This window comes from Pieris napi, chromosome 1 (assembly GCF_905475465.1).
Source record: "Pieris napi chromosome 1, ilPieNapi1.2, whole genome shotgun sequence".
Taxonomy (NCBI): Eukaryota; Metazoa; Arthropoda; class Insecta; order Lepidoptera; family Pieridae; genus Pieris; species Pieris napi.
The window spans coordinates 13,848,738-13,868,917 of record NC_062234.1 but is presented as its reverse complement, the minus strand read 5'-3'; the positions used below and the strand labels follow the sequence as shown (position 1 = coordinate 13,868,917).

Below are 20,180 nucleotides of genomic sequence, written 5' to 3'. Positions count from 1 at the left end.
CGACTACCTATAGCATAGGATTGGATGTTATTAGGCGCGTAGACAGAGTCCGCGACTTGGGTGTCCTGTTTGTGCCCGATCTTTCATTTGCGGAGCATATTCAGACGATTACGGATGCTGCTTTTAGGAGATTAGGGTTTGTCCTGCGAAATTCGGTTGGTCTGACGGACACTGCCACTAGGGTGCTATATTCATCATTAGTAAGGCCAATTCTCGAAACCAGCTGCGTCATATGGTCCCCTTATGAAAGGTATTATGGGGATATGATTGAACGAGTTCAAAAGAAGTTCCTGAGAAATCTGTATAAAAGAAGATACAATTTCTTTCCTTACCTCTACCCTACTAAGTTCTTGATGGGGGTGTTAGGGTATAATTCATTAGAGCTTCGTAGGGATTTTTCGGTGGTCAGATTTGGTTTGAGTGTAATTAAGAATGAAACGGAAAGCGCATACTTGCTGGGAGAGATCATATTGAGGCTATACGTTCCGGACAAATATTGCCGCTGCCGGAAACATAACCTTTTCGCGCCCATTCCCCGGTTACTCTTACTGCTTAATGGGTTTCTCGACTCTTCACCGGAGAGCGACCTGTTTGGGAAGCTTATGGGAGTGGTATACTGTGGTTTCAGAGTGTACCTGGAGGGGATAAGAGGGTAATGCTACCCTGTACTGTAAATTTTGTAAATCGTAATTGTATTTTATTGTTTTTAGTCTAAGTTTGGCCATTGAGCTGTTAATAAATAAATAAATAAATAATTCTAAAGAGAAATTCAACTGAGAACTAATAAGTATCTCTATAGTTTGATATTCTGTCTTTTATTTAGTATTATTGACATTTGAACTATAAAGGTACCATTTTAAAAATTACTTTGAACAAAGAATTGAAAAAGAAACAGTTATGATCGATGGAAAACATAACTGCCTTCTACAATATATCTCACAGAGCACTGTATAGTGTATAATATATATTTCCAATAATTTATTTATTGTAAGGTGTGTGAGATCATGAGAAAACAAAGATGATTTAATTCACTGCCTGAACATCATGATATAAACAAAGTCAAATGCAGTCTGACGTCTGTACATCTCTATATATAGTTTCCACAGAAATGAAGTCTATTCAATAGCTTGTCAGTAATACGGTCGTGAACTTGTTGTTTGCGTGTAATATTTCAAACTAAAATGTTAATGCCGTTGAAAGCTTTATTTTATCTCTCTAGTGTAAGTTATAATACTTTTTTTGCATTGTACATAATGTATTAAAGAAGAACTACACTGACACAAAGTATGTGAATGTAAAATGAATACTAAATTTTTTAGAGCAAATATACAGATGTCAAAATAATGCAACTTGATATTAATTAAACATAGTATTTAATTTATATTATTTAATATTTAGATTGTTCTAGGTATATTGAAACTATAAAATTAAGCCACAAACTGTAATGTGTTAACAATCTACTTGGTGGAGACTCTGGTACGACGGTTCCATGAGAAGTTGAGTCCATAGCTCTTTGTCTTGAATTCCTTCTCCGTTTTTGGACAGTCAAGATACCACACCCAACCATTCTTTTCACAGTGCTCTATGGCTTCATCAGGGTTTGTGAATTGGAGTTTCATATTAGATAATGGGTCACCAGAGGATGTCCAACCCATGAGAGGATTCTCCCAACGCTGCCTTGTATCAAATTCCATTTCCCAATGGTGTATATTGTTAGTACCACTTTGCATAGCATTCTTTGGTGGTTGGTAAATACGAACTCTGCGGCATCGGACATGTTCGTCGGGTACTCCAGTAATTGGTGATAGGTCTACCTATAATTGATACAAATTAATTAGCCACAAGTATTTTTATATACATTTTAAGATAACACAACAAACAGAAAAGTATCTTGGTAAATTGCGAGATAATATTCCTCTACTAAGTTAATTTCACAGGTATAGGGGCCAAATCTGTAGAATAGAATAAATCGTTTAGGTTCCACTAGACTAAAACACATTATATTCCAATACATATACTAACCTTAGTTGGTACAGAAATATGTGATTCATACAGCTGCTTCTCCTTGGCTTCTGCGGGCAAAGCTATTACAGTTTCTGTGTCAATTTTTGGGGCCTCCTTCCGTGTTGTAGGATCCTTGCTGGCAAATCGAGACGAAGACGTTGAAAACACAGGCAGTGACCTAATGAGATGTATTAATTTATTATATTAGTCTAATCGAGATAACAATACAAGATTTTAATAAATTATTTCAATATTACCTTGATAATGTAGGCATGGAAAGCCTTGTCGCTGTTGACATAGCTTTAAGCATGTTTCAAGTGTTAATCTACCTTTTTAAAATACTCTTGTTGCTAAATTTTGTGATTATCCAACAATTTTCATCGAAAAATTCACTTTTCTAAATTCAAATGCAAATTGTAATATGTCAATTGATCTTTGTACGATATATCAAAAGATCAAGAAGGTATATTTGACGTTTCAGTGTAACGTTAAACAAAGCCGTCACGATGACTTACAAAGTGACCTTCATTTATTTGAATAATGACAAATGTCAAATGAAAAATTTAAATTAAACCCTAACTTTTGAGCTCCAAGGTGATTGATAATTATTTTGCCGAATATAATTTTTTTATATTGCATGAAAGGTATCGATTCCAATTAATTTTAAAATCAAATGTATCAAAGTTTCAACCGTTTCACGTAAAATATGGTGTCATATTACTTATTCAGTGCTCGTAAATTTTGTGCAGCTGGTTACTTGTAAGGGTATGTTTATAACTTTATACACCAATTGTATTTTTATACATATTTATACTTAAAAGCCTATAGCGAATTATATTTTCCTCGTCTCTGATATATCTTCTTACACGGATTATGTCTGAGTTAATTTATTATGATATTTCCTTGCAGTTTGCCATCAAAACAATTATGTCGTGTTAGAGAAAGGAGGACCCTACAGGGGTCTGGCGAAGCCGACCTCTGTCATTGATTTGCTCATCTTAGATTAAAAGTGTCATATCTACATTATACCTGCTAATTAGTCTACATACAGTTCTTATACTATTATATGAGGAAATAATTATTATTTAAAATGAGTAAGGCACCTGAAGCTGATTGCACAATTAAGTGTAAGTCTAGAAGTCACGGCCAGATCATAACAAGTGCTATCACTAAGAGATCTACAAGTGATGTATCTCTTGCAAGTTTTATTAGAGCAACTTGCAACAATTTCACTAAGGCGTTTGATTTTGAGGTAAGAGTATATTACATTTCCAATTTAAAAAGTATCTTCATTGTGGTCTACAACTGGTCATATATGCAAAAAAAATTGTATATACATGACCAGTTAATGTGAAGCAACAATATATTGTACTTCTATTAAGTGAGCCTCTTAAGGTCTCTACTCTGATTCAAGGGCCGCACAGCTCTACATATGGCTGCGTCAAGAGGTAGAAACAATCTTATGCAATGGCTTATAAATCATTCATCAGAAGCATTTGTGAATGCTAAAGACAGGGAGTCTGGGTACACACCACTACATAGAAGTATATTTTATGGACAAGTACATACGGCTGTTGCGTTGATGAAAATAGGTAAACTAAATTAAAACAGAAATTAAATCATTACATAGAAATAAAAAAGTTTTTTTTTTAAATGTAATTGAAAAGTTTTGCAAAAAAATATTATTGTTGGTTTAATACCCACTTATCTTTTAACCTTAACTATATTATTCTATTAGAGAATTTCAAAACTTATTAATGCTATCCTAATCAAACAATATTATTATTCAAATGGGTTTCAGTTATGATTTTAAAAATATATTCTGGTTTTTATCCTAAAGAGTATAATTTCAGGAGTATACCCAGATATTTTAGACAAAGATGACTACAAAGCCTTAGAGCATGCAATGCTTGACCGACAATACATCTGTAAAGTTGGGAATGAAATGCCTGGTGATGTCTATGTATGGGGAAGCAACACTAACTATACATTGGGTACTGGATCGCAGCAGTCAAAAAATTTGCCAGATCTCCTTTCTTGCTTCAGTAGGAGTAATGAGAATGTTAAGCAAGTGAGTTATAGGCTAATATTTCAATGAAAAACTGAATAATTCTTACACTACAACACTTAAAATCTTATACCCCTCTCCTGTTTTTAAAATTATATTTCTTATTATAGCTGCCGGTTTTGGTTTTCCTTGACTGGACATTTGTTTTAAATAAATAGTCTTATGTTACTCAGAGATATTGTAGCATTCTAATGGTTAGAGATTAAAATCACTCCAGTAGGTTTTGAGTTTAGTTACTGAAATACAAATCTTTGACAAATGGGGTCGTTTGGTGTCATAAATTATGCCTATAAGAAAACCATCAAACTAAATTATGTATATTATATAATATATTTACTGTATAATAACAGGCATTAGTTGTATGAGATTAAATGTATAGCTTATATTAAAATATGAATGCAGCATGAACAAGATATAACACAACAATCATTCTTCACAACTTGTCAAAAAGTCTATAAGCACCTTCTTGAGTAACTGTTCATGACATATGTCACCGTGACATTAAAAATATAAGTATGAGGACCATCAGACATTTGTAATGTTTTTAAATCTTTTTTAAATTAAAATGCATTCAACTGGGCTACCACGAACCTGTCTTGGCTTCACCAATTTACTTTTCTTCATATTTGGTAGTGTTGGATTGCTGATTTGTGTCTGGTGTGCGATAAACACAGAATTTTTTAAGGATGTAAATTATACAATTACCAAAAGCTCCTTCGTATCAAGTATAGCCAACTTCGTGAACTTAAAACTATGGCTTACTCCCATGACGACAATTCTAATACCAATCGCTGGTTTGGCTATGTTAACATCGTGTTGTGGGCTCCTAGGAGCTGGTTGCAGAACCAAATGTGCGATAAAATCATACATATTCCTTGTAACGGCGTTATCGTTATCAACTTTTTGGCTCTTCTTCGTATTTGGTGTTCATAATATATACACAGACAATGCGAAAACAAGGAATTATCTGCGATCAACGTTAAAGACTTACTATGGCAATGAAAATGATTTTATAACTCATATGTGGGATTATGTTATGGTGGAATACAAATGTTGTGGTGTAAACAATTATAAGGACTTTGTAGATTCAGCGTGGCAAAGGAATAATATGGATAAATTGTACCCTATACATTGTTGTGTGATGGATAAAAACTTCGTCCCGGTATCGAAGGCGTGTACCCAAACACTAGATGTCCAAGCATACGCCCATATCGGGTGTTTTGATGCTTTACGGCAGTCTATTAAAGATAACAAAGGATTGATTATATTCTATATATTTCTGTTGCTCATATCGTATACAGCTGTGATATTTTTCGCATTTTGTATAATTCGAGGTGAACCGCTATTGGGTATAGTAGAACCGGTCTCTTTTATCCCAAAACACATAGACAACGTGGAGAATATAACTCGAAATTCTTCGCTCGATAACATGATGTTTGTTGAAGAACCACCGAAGAAGGTAGTAAGAGTCGTCTCGGCGATCAACCCGGCACAAACATACAAGTTCACGCCGAATATGTATAGTGGGAGTTATCCTCAGACTATAAGAAGTCATACATTACAATAAAACGTTAAAACTCTGTTTTCGTTTATTTATAGAATTTTCAATAATTTTTAAAATATTGAGTACCATACGAGCTAGCTTTCTAAATTACTCTTGAGTGGATTTCGTGTATTTTCGCAAGATTTTATTTATTTATTTATACTTCATTGCCATTATACATATAAAAAAACAAAAAGTCTAGTTGCATAAGTTATTAGGCAACGGGCGGCCTTATCGCTAACAAGCGATTTCTTCCTGGCAACCCTATTATTATTAACCCCTATTTTGTGTTTATGTCATAGATAGAGTGCGGTATCACATGCTAATGCTGCTGCTGATGCCAATCACAAATTTTATAATTATTAGGCGCGTAATCTAACATTAATTTAATTCTAACAAGCATTAATTTATCAAGTCACTACTGTTATTTTTGTATGTAATAGGAGGCTTACCTGATGTTAAGTGATATCGCCGCCCATGGACACTGACATTGCCAAGCTCGCAAGTGCGTTTCCGGCATATATGTATTTATCTAGCGACACCTACAATCACTGCGATGGCTTCATACCATGAAACGCGCAATTAAATTATTCGGACCGCTAAGGAGTAAGGATGTACAGTCAAAATCTGTTATAACGACATCGAAGGGACTACTCATATTTGGTCGTAAAAACCGATAGTCGTAACAGCCGATGACGTAGTTATTAAGTACCTATTAGATAATACTTTAACCTGCCGGGACCTTTGATTTTGGTCAATATAACCGGTATGTTGTTCTATACGATGTCGTCGTAAGCGGTTTTGACTGTATTATATCACTTAAAACGCCCCAGGCCTTCGAGCCAGCCTGTCAGCGGTTACTTAAGAGTGGTCGAGGATTCTTTAGGTTGGGGGAACTGTTCACTATCCTGCCTCCACATTCAGATTTAAAAAATTACTATAGTTGGTTAGCTTTTTGACACCACAAACAAAAACTTCATATCTTGCGATATTGAGGCATCTTCCTGATAAAGCACATGCAGGCGATGCGCAATTTGTAAAAAAAGAACGGATTTCTTGGAAAGTTCGGTACGTATGACTATATATATATGCTAGGACATTAAAGCGACTTAACAACGTACACAGCTCCGCAGTTTTAACTAGTTTCGGCAACTTAAAAAGTACTTTTAGTATTTAATTGTTGTCGTTATTGAGGATTATCAAGCCTAACCAACCAAAGCCGAGTGATGTAGACGCTTTACGGGGTTTGGCGTTAAATCGAGAGGCGATACGTAACATAAAGTATTAAGTATGACATTGATTTCTTTAAGTTTACTTAACTTTCAGGTCTGCTTAGGCAAATTCCATAGTGTATGGCTATGCGCATCTGGGTCCGTTTGGTGCGCCGGGCAACCGGCACGTGCCGGTGGCTCTGCGGCTACGGCGCTTCGCCCCACGCTATTGAGACTACCGGAGCCCTGTAAGGAGATAGCGTTGACGCTGACGTCTACAGTGTTCTTGCTGCAGAGTGGTCAGGTATGTTTAGAAATAGTTAGTACTACTAGGTAGTTATTAATTTTGTCACTAATAAGAATTTAATAATAGTGATATGCAATCTAAACTTAGTTTTAATAATAAAATTTTCCTGTCTATACTTCCAGTGGCGCTACAACTCTTCTTCGAGTTCTTTGTCTTCAAAGATATCTTTGTATGATTTTTATTGAGTATACTCTGTTCACTAATATTTATTTGTCTATTATTTAATACAAATTTACAACTGCTAACGTTACTCGTGATAAATAGCATTCTATAAATGTATAATATAAAAACCGAGAAATAAGGGGAACCCCCTAATAATGTAACTAAAAACAATTCTTTTGTAATAAACAATAATTTTATACATCTCTAGCAAAATTTATTAACATTTTTACACTTAAAGCGCGACACTAACACACAGCATATATATATACGCACAGCTATATTCTGGAGGTGTTAGAAAAAAAGGGGTTTCTTGAATTTATTTGTACCTGGAATATCATTTTTTATATTATAGACTTTTCTGGGCGATGCATGACAATTCAAGAATTCGAACGCCAGGGTTCAGGTTCGCAAACACTATCTGAGGGCTCCCCCGCCAAGTCGAGTCAAACGGCACGGCCGTACTATCCTTTTCTCGAAACAGTTCATTCCATTTTCGACCCCATATAATTTTCTTTCTGGATAAAATTAGAAGCCAAGCAGGGATTGTGGAAAATATATTCAATTTGAAACAGTTTACGAGTTATAACTAGTCGAAGTCAATATTTTATTTGAAACATAAGATTTTTAATTCTGATATGGTCAGTATAAGATGTTGTCAGGTTTGCTAATTACGTAATTACATAAAACAGAAGGTTAAGTTGGGACTGAATATCGACTTGGTATTACATAGATCTTACAACTTTTTGCTAGAAAAACTGCGTTGCGAGACTGGTTATCTTACAAATTATGTTTTGATGGCATCTGTTTAGCAATAGTTGTCATCTCTTTTCTTTACAGTATGAACACAATTTGACAGAAAGAGACTAGACTAATTTAGTTTGAAGATAAAACTAAAACGCATTTGTATAATGCTTTCAGATGATCCAATACACCTTCAACAGTTCAGATAATACAACATCAACGTCGAAAGTGGGAACAACAAAATATCAAATTTCTCATCCAATTGGAGTTTGTGCGGGCCGGTCCCACGTTGTACTTTGGAACGCAAAGGGTGTGTACACATGGGGACAAAATGTGGGACAGTTGGGACATCAGGATAAATTTGTGCCGACACCAAAAAAGGTGATTTTCTTACAAATGTTTAATATCTGTCAACATTATTAGGTTTTTCGGTGATTTTTCTCTATATAAACCTCAGCATTCAAGTTATAAGTTCTTAACTAACAAATAAAAAATAAGGGTTGATCGTAGAGGGTAAATGAAAATTAAGGGTTGTATGTATTTTTGTATGCTGTATCATAAAAAAATAAAAACATAAAATTTGTCTAAAAAATAAAAAATACATTTTTGGGGTGGACACCACTTATCATTTAGGGAAGATAGATGGTAGCCGATTCTCAGACTTACTGAATATGCATAAAAAATTTCATAAGAATCGGTCGAGCCGTTTTGGAGGAGTATGGAAGCGAACAATATGATACGAGAATTTTATATATTTAAATAAATATATGTATTTATTATAGGTAGCGATATCTATGAATAGTAAAGAGGAGACAAAGTTTGAACTTGTTGACGCGTCGGATGCTGCGACGGTGGTCACAACCAGCCGTGGAGATGTTTATTTGCTGCATAAGTATATTTGCAAGAAAATCGCTGTAAAGTAAGTTGAAACCTTCGTAGCTCTTCACAATTGTACTATTTAGCTAGATTTTAAAAACCATTTTAGATAATATATTAAAGACAATAAAAATTGCTAATAAATTTTTAATTCTTCTAAGTGTTTACTTTAAAATACGCTAGTGGCGAGATGGTGTCGCACCAGTCCCTATGACGTACCTTTTAACTCAAACTCAACTCAAAATAACTTTATTCATATAGGCAACCAAGTACACTTATGAACGTAAACAAAAAAGATATTAAATTGAATCTTAATTTACATTTACTACCAGTTCGCAAGTCAAGGGCGTAGAGCGGGCAAGAACTCTCCGCCACTCTTTTTAATCGCCAAGTTTTGACTCATACAAATTTAATCCAGGAGGTCATTAAAATAATCGTCAAATTTTCAAAAAGCTTTATTGATTAATTTACATATTTATTTGTCTATCCATTGACAATTCTATTCGACAGTATGCAAAATTAAGTTATTGAGAGTAATCTGTATGAAATATGGGCTTAAAGCATTATGAATAAAATAACGTTTTTTTTTATTGAGAAAGATTACAGCTTATTACTAACTTACTTACTAAATACAATGTTCTTTTACGCCATTAAGTTAATGTTTTTGACTTTATAATACTATCTTAAAGTTTAGTTTCGTTGGAGAGATTGATTGGAATATAATATTTGTCGTATTTAAGAATGGTAGTTCACGTAAAATACTTGACGTTTGTTTACGTTTAGAGGAATGGTGCGACGCCATTTTGTATAGAGAAGCGTTTTGGCGGGTTCTTGAAATTACGAATGTTAATTGGCATTTTTAGAGCAAATTTCAATAATTAAAAGTATCGTATATAGTTTCTATAGTCACTGAAACATAATCTGAAATGGGTTTTAAATAATTTTATGTTCTAAGATTGGTCACGTGGCAATTTACCATTATTCAATAGACCTTTGTCCTTTATAGTTCTTTATTTGTAGGCAAATAAATCTTCACCAAGTGCGCGTGGAAGCGAAAGTGACCGAGGCGGGGAGCTATTCTCGAGTTACGGTTCTTTTGCTTACAAATGTCGGGCAGTTGATGATATGGCAGGACACAATAAATAAACTGACGAGGTATTTAGGCTTTAGTTATTTATTAAAATTATAAATGTATTAGAGACGCTTATTCCAGGGAAGTTCGACTCTAAACGTGTTTCAATGTAGGTTTAAACAGAATGAGTAATGGGTTGGTATAATTTGTTTAAATTTAAGTTGGAATCCGTTGTAAACAGTTTAATCAAATTTTATTTATGTATTTATTTATTTATTAAGAATAAGTGTTCGTTGCAAGTATACGTAATTACAGTACAATTAATATAATTAAATAAAAGGGGGGCAACTGGCGGCCTTCTCTCTTCTCTTCTCTTTTTAATGATCTCCAACTTAATTGAACACAATTTAGTTTTTTTTTTAATTGGGATCAATTTAAAAATAAAACTGCTTACGAGTTTCTTTATATAAATTAAATAACAACATTTTTTTTTGTATAGAACAGGTGGCAATTGGGCAGGAGGCTCATCTGATGTTACCTGATACCGCCGCCCATGGACACTCTCAATGCTAGAGGGCTCGCGAGTGCGTTGCCGGCTTTTAATATTTTATAACTTCACTTAATAACAATGTGTCACAATATTTTTATTTTATCCTTTAGGTGCGTGTTTGGCCTCAATCACCAAATAAAAATAACACAAATGGCACTAACACACGATGCTTTATACTTCACAACTAAATATGGTGAAGCGTTCATTGGTTACATTTCTCGTAAAACTCCGTCAAAGAAAGAAGACACGCCCTTGAAGAGGGAGAAGGACGGCAAATCGATTGTCAATAGTTTAGAAAGAGACGACTACACTTCTGTCAAGATCGTCAAGATACCAAACGTGCATAGAGCTACGGCGATATCTGTGGACTGCGAGGGACTTAATTTTGCCTGTATACAGGTTGGTCTATACATTTAGTTGATGAAAAATGTTCATAAAATCTTTAAATAAGAGAGATAGAGTTGTTAGAATTAGAAACTGTGTGAAAATTAAACCAAGAAATCTTTAAGATTAAACCAATAATTTTATTAGAAGATATATTTTTTAATGTATTTTCATACCTATAAACGGTAATTTTACCTTATACTCACCTATTTCTTAAGACATTAAACTGTGATTCGAAAAGTCTGACCGCTACTCTCGGAAACTACTGAACCTAAGTATATTATTTACCAAAAATTTAAGCTTAGTTTCGGTTTAACAGGAAATAGCTTAATATTATCAATCTATAAACACCTGTGTCAAGTTGTTATAAAATTAAACTAGATAACTTTATTAAATTCGTGGTCCTAGTTTTTGAATTGTTCAAATAAACGGTTTTACGATAATACTCGTACAACGCGATTTCCTATAATACGGTAGACCCAGAATTTACAGTATACTGTACGAGGGATTACTGTATCATGATTTAGATAATATTCTGTAAAATAAATAAATAATATAAAAAAATGTTATTGACTGATTCTTACAAATACTAATCTATTTAATGTGTCGCTATTTTGCTTCAAAACAATACACTAGCGCCTCTAACGATCAATAATGTAATTTGACTAATTAGTCAAAAATTGATCTGATCGGACGTAGTTAAGTTGTTTTGTTATTACATATTTGTGTTATCTATTTTTCAGAATAAACCAACTTGCGGGCTACTATCAGTACCAGAACTTTCGCCATCTTGTCTCTCCAAGCACATGGAATCTTTATTTGAGACAGCAGCCGATGATGACATCTTACACGATGTCACGTTCAAGGTACATATGACAGAATTATGTCCTAAGGCACTCCTGTTTAACAAAAAAAACAGTGGACTGTGTGTTGGCTTCAGATTTCTGTATGTTTTGTGATAATATTTTTGAAGTTATACTTCTTTAGGCGCGTTATGAAAAATTGATGAGAGTGAAATTTTACGATGCGCGCGCACCGTGACACAAAATTAACAGAATGAAGTTGCCCACGGAAGTTGCTACGGCATTGGACATTATTTAAAAACAACATTCGAATAATAATAAAATTTATGTTACACTCAATGTAAGAGAATAATAATAAATATTTATTTATTTAATTTTTCAAATGTAAACTGAACTTTATTGACTAATGACTCCTTTTCCAGTCTTTGATTATTTAATTGTAATTAATTATTTGCATGCAATCAAAAACTATTTTTAATAATGCCAAAGAAGTATAACTTCTTACGCGCGTACATATTAGTTCACGCACCCTTTTTACTTAAGTCACTTTGCTTATTAACTGAATTGCTAAAAAGTGAGCAATTTCTATAGTCTGTGGTGATAAAATTATTTTAGGAGTGTTATAGGTTGGTCTTTAAGCAAGTTCCTAAAAGAATTGACCCATTGAGATGAGATTTATTTTTTTAGAAATACGTGGTCGTCATGGTTTATAGCTAATTTATGTAGATTTGTTTAGGTATTTCACAGTCATCAGCTCTTTTTGTAAGCTGGCAACAATATTACACATTGCTTCTTATTTAAACATGCATGTCATTATATTCGAAACATCCATGATGGAAGGTTGTGGTTATTTTTATTTTAGATTATCTCATATTTATGATTAATTAGATACAGTGCCACATACTTTTCTTGGCCGGCGGCTGAAATTGTATGGTACTACTGCCATTTTGAAATGTCAGACTGACATTGTCAGTTACATCTCAAAAACATCTAATAAAAATCCAACTAAAATGTATTTATTTTTATTCCTTGCATTATTAATTACTATGGTATAAAAGATACTAGTATACATTGTTCTATTAAGACATTTCATTCATTATTAAGTTTGCCTGCATGACTTCAAATTATTCCCCTTATAATGGTTAATTTTTATTTACTGGCAATGCTAATATCCATGACAGCTACCCGCTTACCAACCAAGTAAAGTATGTGGCAGTATAAAAGTCTTTATAACCCTTCTTATTATTCTCTTTTAGGTTGGTTCGAAACTTTTCCCCGCACACATGTTCATTATAGCCTCAAGTAGTGAACTTTTATACAAATTATATCAAGAGGCAACACTGATTGATGAAAAACCTATAATTGTATTAGAAAATGTTCACCCTGAAGTATTTGAAAGGATCGTAAAATATATGTATACGGGTTCATGTGATGTTGCCGAGTTGGGTCCGTGCAGTTTGAAGATAAGGAAGGAAGATTTGATTCCATATAAGAAAGAAAGAGAAGTCGATATTGATAATACAGAGGTCATTGGTGAGTAGGCTAGGTTTGTTATCTAGCTAAAATTTGAAGCTTTTACAGCTTCATATTTTTAAACATTAAAGCAATTGTATCTCTTACGACTTATGATACTATCAGAGTGACAATTAAAATTTTGTACCGTATCTCATGATCATCAGCCTCTCTTTATTTGGTCTATTTCTGGACGTAGCCCTCCGTTTTCCTCCAGTGCGACCTGGCACTGGTATCTATGTCTGCGAAAATTTATGGATATATACAGATATACACTTCAAAAATTTAGCACACCTATGTACTATTTATCATATATCCAATAATATTATTACATTCATACAGGTTACCTTAGTGATATTTTTATTGCTTCATATTCAAAAACAAAACTATTAATTTTAATTTCAAATGGACACAGTAATGTGTCTATCCCAAGCATTCCACAATTATGTGATTTCACTTTCTTCTTTATTATTCCCAATTAACCAAACGCTATGTGCTGGCAACACCGAATGTTATATGTATTTTATAGAATTTTTATACGTATACTTGGCAAAAACTTAACTAAAAACTCCACTGGAACGTCAATAAAAAATATTCTAAATGTATATTTCTCCGTTCGCTCCGCTTACAAATAAACGTTTCAAGCGAGATTTTTTTTTTTTCAGAAAATCCATCGGAAATATCGGCTTTTGAGGTATACAAAGAGCAAGATAAGAGGAAAAATAACAAACGCCGACAGAATAATACAAACATACAAACACAGAGGCTGTACTGTGATCCTGTCAAAATGGTCCAAGCGTCTGCTAAGAGGTTACAAGTCATGGGCCTCCATAAACTTCTTGAGAAGTTCTAGTAAGTATGAATATTGTATCAAGTTCATACTTACTTACTGAGGGCGGGCAACCGTCCAACATTTTCTACCATATATATATGTATCAAATAAAATGAGATTTTGCTCTACTTTGAAACACATATAATGGAAGCCCATTTAGTTTCGCCCAATAGGTAAAGTTTTCTTTACAAAATTAATTGTACTATCCTTGTACTCGGACAGATAGTACGCTCTGCTTGTCATTTTGGTCATCTTTAGTCAACATTCAGATAATTTTTGAAGTTATACTTCTTTAGGCGCGTTATGAAACATTAACAGAATGAAGTTGCCCACGAAAGATGCTACGGCATTGGACATAATTTAAAAACAACATTCGAATAATAATAGAAATGTTACACTTAATGTAAGAGAATAAAAACAAATATTTATTTATTGAATTATATATTAAATATCTAATATATCTAATATCTATAACTTCTTACGCGCATACATAAGTACACGCACCCTTTTTTTTCCTGTTAAAGATGCCGGCGAAAATTATTATTTTGGATTAATCAATGCCATATAGATAATATAAATGTCTGGGCTTATTCTTGTTTTTGTCCTAACTTTTAGCAGTTCATCGAACAGCTTTTTATAAGTAAAATAATTGTTTTAGCTACAAAAACGGTACAGTATGCCTCCGAGACAGTGCGACATACACTAAAAATACGGTGACATGGGACAGACAGACATACCCCGAATTAGTGGATACAAATGTGTGCTCAAAAGATGGTGTACTTTTATCTGCGCATAAGTGTGTGTTAGCCGCTCGCCTGGAGTATTTCAGTGGAATGTTCCTGCATTCTTGGACTGAGGTTAGTAATAATGAATGAATAAAGTGACTGATCTTGATATTACTCAGTTTCTGAGAAATTTGGGATCAAACATACACTGTCGCAATTATCACCCGTACTTAAAAGCCAAGATCATATACTCAGATATTATCCAAATTTATCAAAATCACATGCAAACATTTCTAACTCTTATTTTTATCTTCAATATTTTATGTTTCGATTATAATAATATCAGGAATGTTTTTGTGGTGGGTAAATAGTAGAAATTGCCCGGAAATCCCTTAAAACCAGTTTCATAAAAAATCACATTATGGAAAAAAAAGGAGTTTGTTACTTTAAACTCAACTCATCTACATACATGTGAAGGCGCGCCTTTACATTTCAATATGACGATCAATATACTATGGTATTCATTGTATTTCAATGTCCAATAAACTTTTAAACCGTTATTGTTTTGTTACAGAGCAAAATGTTATCAAAAGTATCTATACCAATAAATCACAGCATACTTCTCCCGGTTATAAACTTTCTTTACACAGACACATGTCCCGAAATAGATAGATCGGACAGCATTGACTTCATTTGCAGTATGCTTATTGTCGCTGACCAGCTTTTCATTGGTAGAATTCGTGAAATGTGTGAAGTTGCACTTGCCAACCTTGTGACTTTAAAAAACTGTGCTGAACTATGCCAATTTGCACACACCTATAATGCAACACAACTCAAACAATACTGCATGGAGTATATATCACTGAACATAGCTAATATTCTTGAAAACCGGACTTTAGATCTTTTAGAAGACGAATTACTGGAGGATATAAGTAAATACTACTGCAAATTCAATCCTATAATGTCATCAAGAATTATAACACCATTCTCAATTGCACCTACCGATGAAACGGTGGAGGAAATAGCTAAAAATTTCTCCATAGATTTAAATTTCATTGATGAAGAGTATATCAAAGATACAAGTATTGTTGAAGTACCAACAAAAACAAGCAAAAGAGCAAAGTCCAAAAAAATTGAATATACAGAGAATGAGAAAGCTAGAATGAGATATGAATCTGTCAGTTCTGTATCATCTGATCTTAATGATTCGGGTGATATAACATTATCTCTAAAGGAAATTTCTAAAGAAAGTGATAAGTCAAACAGCAATTGGACACAAGTGTTATCACCACAACAGAAACTAGTACAGGCTCGTTTGAAAGCAATAACTTCTGCGAGAGACATCATGAATGAAACCCCAACAAATTCATTCACAAAATTGACTAAGAACGCACCAGTTGACACACCAAGTACATCCCAAATATTAACATCCCCAAAGGAATCATTTATTGACCATAGCCGGAGTTCTCATACGAATTTAGTTATAAGCCATGTTGGTCCAAAATTGTCCCAAAAGCAAAGAAAGAAATTGGCATCCATGGACAACCAGACTCTGCAGACCTTAGACAACTATCTAGTTAATAAGTTAACGATTGGATCGCCCCCTGATAAGCCAAAAAATCCTTGGAAAATTTGTGAAGCTCCAATTGCTAGCAGCAGCCCATGCAAACCTAAAAGTCTGGAATTTAATCAAATCCTTGCTGATCAGAAAAAACAAAAGGATGATTCTTCACGGATTATGACTAAATCTTTGACATTAACGCAGGTTTGTTATTCTAGTTAGTTGTGTACACTATTTATTCTTGTTTCTTGAACCATATAGATTTAATAAAATAACTCTGTACATCATTTTTTGCAGCTTGAAGATAAAGCCATTGAAGAATTAGAGAGATTTTATAACATACATGAAGTAGATGATGAATATATAACTGTAAGGCGCATTGAGCTTCAGGTGTCTTCACCACAGTGGATCAACACTGCCCCAAAGTGATATTGATGTGTTATTTTATATTTTACAAATTGACATAAAATTATGAAATATACTTGTTATACTATTTTTTTAGTTTTATTGTTAAAACCAGCTTACATGAATGTTCAAAACTGAATTAATGCCTTATGATGGCAAAAAATGTTTTTTTTTGTAAATCAATAGATTAGTTCATAAAAACGAATGTGATGGATGCACAAAGATTTTAAGGTGTTCTTAGTCAAGTATATTTGCGAACTTGCCCTAACCACACTAAACTGGGCCATGTTATGCTTAACTCATCACTATAGTCATAAACTAGAAAGGTGCAATGATTTTACAAAAGGCAAAAATATAAAAAACAAATTATATTAATTCTACATTTATTAACCAGGTATATTCATAACATAAACTACTTATAATATTAACAATATTATAATGGAGGAAAGCCCTTAAGGAGTTGATTTAACTGTCTATGAGTAAGTTTCTTCTCGCCTGGAATAAGAATACCTTTCTTTCCCATTTCTCTTTGAACCTTAGCTCTCTGATTGTAATCATTATAACATGTTTGGAAAGCTGTTACTTCCTTTAGGCACTGCTTTTGATCAAATTCTGATTTCTTAAAACAAGCAAATAGTACAGCCATTTCTTGCATACATGCTGCTTCTTTTGTTTTGTCACTTTTACCTGATACTTCCTTTTTTAATTTTAGAGGGAGTAACATTTGAAACGGTACAGGCTCTGTTTGGAATCTTCGTGCATGGGTACTTTTTGGTGCCAAATTGGGAATATGTAGCCTCATTTCTAAATACTAAATTTACACAATGTTTGTAAAGTAAATTAATAACGTATTAGTTTTTTCATTTAAATTTTAAGAAAGGTTAAGTTCCAAGTATTTTGGAATAGGATGTTATTTATATCTATCAGTTGTCACTTTTGCATTTTTTTTTTTTTTTTTTTTTTTTAATGGCTTTTATATGTGCCAACTGGGCACAAGGTACTTCGCCAGTGTCGTGTAGATGGAGAAGGCACGATGGAGATTGATCGGTGAAAATAATAATTAAGTTATTTTTGAATATGCACCTAAACAAAAACAAAATAGTTGCAATTCGGTTGTTAGTTTTAAGGCTGCACAGACAACACAAATATGAGTGAGTAATAATACCATTATTAAATACTGTTTCCTCTTTATAATAATTTTTATATATATATATTACACTTTAATTTTATTGCTTTCTATATATTTACATAAAAATCTACAATATGGACTAAACACAAACATTAACAAACATTTAACACTTAAAGGACGGGGGACTTTACGGGGAAGAACGTCATAGAGAGGATAGGTTAGTTTGGGACAATTAAATAGAATGTGATTTGCATTTTTCTTGTGACATACATCTTAACATTGACAGTAGCTGTCAAGTATCAAGTGACACAGAGAATGGAAATATTATATCGTGATTCCTATTGTAAAATATTTTTCGTGAAATAAACTAAACGCATTATTACATGGCCATTTTGTTATATGTCATATCGCCAAAAATTAGTAATTTTTAAATAGTGAAATTGTTCACTGTTAAGCCCTGGGATACTTTAGGTTAGAAGAGAGTGAAGACTAGCCACTTTCGTTCAATTTTTTATGCCATTATAACTTTTTCTTCTTAACAGATTTTATGGCCTTGTTATAACTTCTACAATGTACACAAGACTAATAAAAAATAAGAACTAATAAATCGCTAAAACAACACGATTGGAAAATTGCTTAAAAAAGTTTTGTTGACGAAACTATCTAAGTATTTCCGAACGAATTTTACCAAGTAGTTTAAGAATAACATAGACATATTATTTATTACAAACAAAAACACACAAAATAACAATAATCAAAGAAAAATTCAATAAAAAATATAATGAGAGATACATTTAAAAAAATCCCTTTTCCCATTCGGTTCGTTTCAAGTGTGTAATGCGTGTCAATTTAAAAAGGCCAGTAACGCACTTCCATACTATTTGGCATTGATAGTGTCCATGGGCAGCGAAATCATAAAATGAGCATTAGCCCTCCCGAGCGATTTGCATATGACCTTAAAAAAACATTATTGAAGAAATCGTAGATCATTATTTAAATCATTTGAAGTTTAAAAAAATTGTACGCTTAATAAATACCAAGTAGGTAATTACTAAATAGTTATTTGGTCTTAACCCTAATCTATAATATGATTATTTAAATCCACTTTATCGTTTGATAATAAACAGAGCTCACAGTAATCTGTGATATCTAGTAATTACTTTCCTTGACTGCGGGAACATACATAATTGATACCTATTTTTAACTGAAAAAGCGACGCTAGTTAAACAGAAATGAACTTTAGTTTGATTGCCTTTTTTAAAAATGTTAAAAGTTAATAAAAAAAAGTTCTTTATTTGTGTAGGTGGTACTTGATATATATTGACTTGAATATAAATAATTTAAAAATTCTTTAATATTTGTTCGGTGTCGTATAACGCTCAAGTTTCAACACTAAAATAATATGTATACAATAGAAATCAATTAAAAAAAAACCATGGAGGAGGAGGTTGTATATGACGTGTATATATGTTTTTATTTATTTACGACTTGCAAAAGACAATCAGCTCGATACAAATAATGTTTAAAATACTTAGTAGTATTATTTAAAATATTTGCCAAGGGTGCTTATAAAGCTGGACTTGACGCGGCCGAAGTAACAGTAAAATAATTATCATATAAAACACATACCTTTTCTTTACGTGAAAAGGTGTGTGACACGTCGTTTTCTATCTAGAGAATATGATCCTTTGATTATACTTACAAAATCTTGGATTAATCTATCCATTGACATCCTTTGTGTGGTTTAAAATTGCGTATCCGTTTCCAGTTCTGTAGGCTCAATAGACGTCGCGGGGAAAACTTAATCAGAAGAAAGAAATTAATCTTGGTCTCAGATTCCTGTATCGGTTTTCATGATCATGTTTTATCATGAAGCCTTCTGTATCTACTCGCGTATGTCAAATCCAATACGTTTTTGACATATGGGAGTCATCTTTCGCCTACTTAACTGTAAATTTTACTCATACACTAATTAAACGATTAAATCTTTGGTGCACAGATTTGAACGCAGGACAAGAGTAAAAGTCTTCAGCACATGTCGGCAGAAACAATATATGTATTACACATTAATATATCTATTATATTAGGCCCATAAATGACTTATTACGTTTTCTACGATATGAACTTATTGTATCTATTAACTATTAAGATAATCTATACAAAGATATTAAAAAACAAAAGAAACCTCTTGATTTTTAGCAGTCGTGTACAGAGTCGTTTAAATTATTTTTAATTGTTGATGGCATTTTATATGTAAATAAAACATCTTTAACGGATAAAACTGCGAGTTTCTTA

The 20,180-nt window shown here is 33.0% G+C and overlaps 4 protein-coding genes across 4 annotated transcripts; 2 read left to right on the top strand and 2 right to left on the bottom strand.

Annotated features, from left to right (window-relative positions):
- Positions 1 to 1,372: 1,372 nt before the first annotated feature.
- On the bottom strand, positions 1,373 to 2,423 carry LOC125057145 (NADH dehydrogenase [ubiquinone] iron-sulfur protein 4, mitochondrial). The gene is made up of 3 exons (XM_047660672.1): positions 2,262 to 2,423; positions 2,023 to 2,182; positions 1,373 to 1,814 (listed from the first exon to the last, which is right to left on the bottom strand). Exons 1-3 carry the CDS (start codon positions 2,312 to 2,314, stop codon positions 1,458 to 1,460), a joined length of 570 nt encoding a protein of 189 aa, XP_047516628.1. The 5' UTR covers positions 2,315 to 2,423; the 3' UTR covers positions 1,373 to 1,457.
- A 138-nt stretch (positions 2,424 to 2,561) lies between these two features.
- On the top strand, positions 2,562 to 16,846 carry LOC125056994 (inhibitor of Bruton tyrosine kinase). The gene is made up of 15 exons (XM_047660427.1): positions 2,562 to 2,769; positions 2,914 to 3,256; positions 3,419 to 3,596; positions 3,858 to 4,075; positions 6,942 to 7,130; positions 8,214 to 8,417; positions 8,819 to 8,955; positions 9,933 to 10,067; positions 10,645 to 10,933; positions 11,662 to 11,784; positions 12,978 to 13,254; positions 13,899 to 14,085; positions 14,724 to 14,922; positions 15,365 to 16,555; positions 16,649 to 16,846. The coding sequence occupies exons 2-15, from the start codon at positions 3,095 to 3,097 to the stop codon at positions 16,778 to 16,780; spliced, it is 3,621 nt and encodes a 1,206-aa protein (XP_047516383.1). The 5' UTR covers positions 2,562 to 2,769; positions 2,914 to 3,094; the 3' UTR covers positions 16,781 to 16,846.
- Positions 4,516 to 5,652, top strand: LOC125057064 (tetraspanin-1-like). The gene has a single exon (XM_047660553.1). It carries the CDS (start codon positions 4,638 to 4,640, stop codon positions 5,637 to 5,639), a length of 1,002 nt encoding a protein of 333 aa, XP_047516509.1. The 5' UTR covers positions 4,516 to 4,637; the 3' UTR covers positions 5,640 to 5,652.
- A 276-nt stretch (positions 16,847 to 17,122) lies between the features above and the next one.
- LOC125057214 lies at positions 17,123 to 17,688 on the bottom strand. Its single transcript, XM_047660799.1, has one exon. It carries the CDS (start codon positions 17,556 to 17,558, stop codon positions 17,190 to 17,192), a length of 369 nt encoding a protein of 122 aa, XP_047516755.1. The 5' UTR covers positions 17,559 to 17,688; the 3' UTR covers positions 17,123 to 17,189.
- Between the last annotated feature and the right edge of the window lie 2,492 nt (positions 17,689 to 20,180).

Bases quoted from the DNA above. Each gene is read 5' to 3' on its own strand.
- LOC125057214 (XM_047660799.1), bottom strand. From the start codon at position 17,558: ATGAGGCTACATATTCCCAATTTGGCACCAAAAAGTACCCATGCACGA.
- LOC125057064 (XM_047660553.1), top strand. From the start codon at position 4,638: ATGCATTCAACTGGGCTACCACGAACCTGTCTTGGCTTCACCAATTTA.
- LOC125057145 (XM_047660672.1), bottom strand. From the start codon at position 2,314: ATGCTTAAAGCTATGTCAACAGCGACAAGGCTTTCCATGCCTACATTA. The intron at 2,183-2,261 runs GTAATATTGAAA...ACATCTCATTAG, and splicing joins TCCATGCCTACATTATCAAG to GTCACTGCCTGTGTTTTCAA. The intron at 1,815-2,022 runs GTTAGTATATGT...TATCAATTATAG, and splicing joins ATATTTCTGTACCAACTAAG to GTAGACCTATCACCAATTAC.
- LOC125056994 (XM_047660427.1), top strand. From the start codon at position 3,095: ATGAGTAAGGCACCTGAAGCTGATTGCACAATTAAGTGTAAGTCTAGA. The intron at 3,597-3,857 runs GTAAACTAAATT...GTATAATTTCAG, and splicing joins TGTTGCGTTGATGAAAATAG to GAGTATACCCAGATATTTTA. The intron at 10,068-10,644 runs GTATTTAGGCTT...TTTATCCTTTAG, and splicing joins ACAATAAATAAACTGACGAG to GTGCGTGTTTGGCCTCAATC.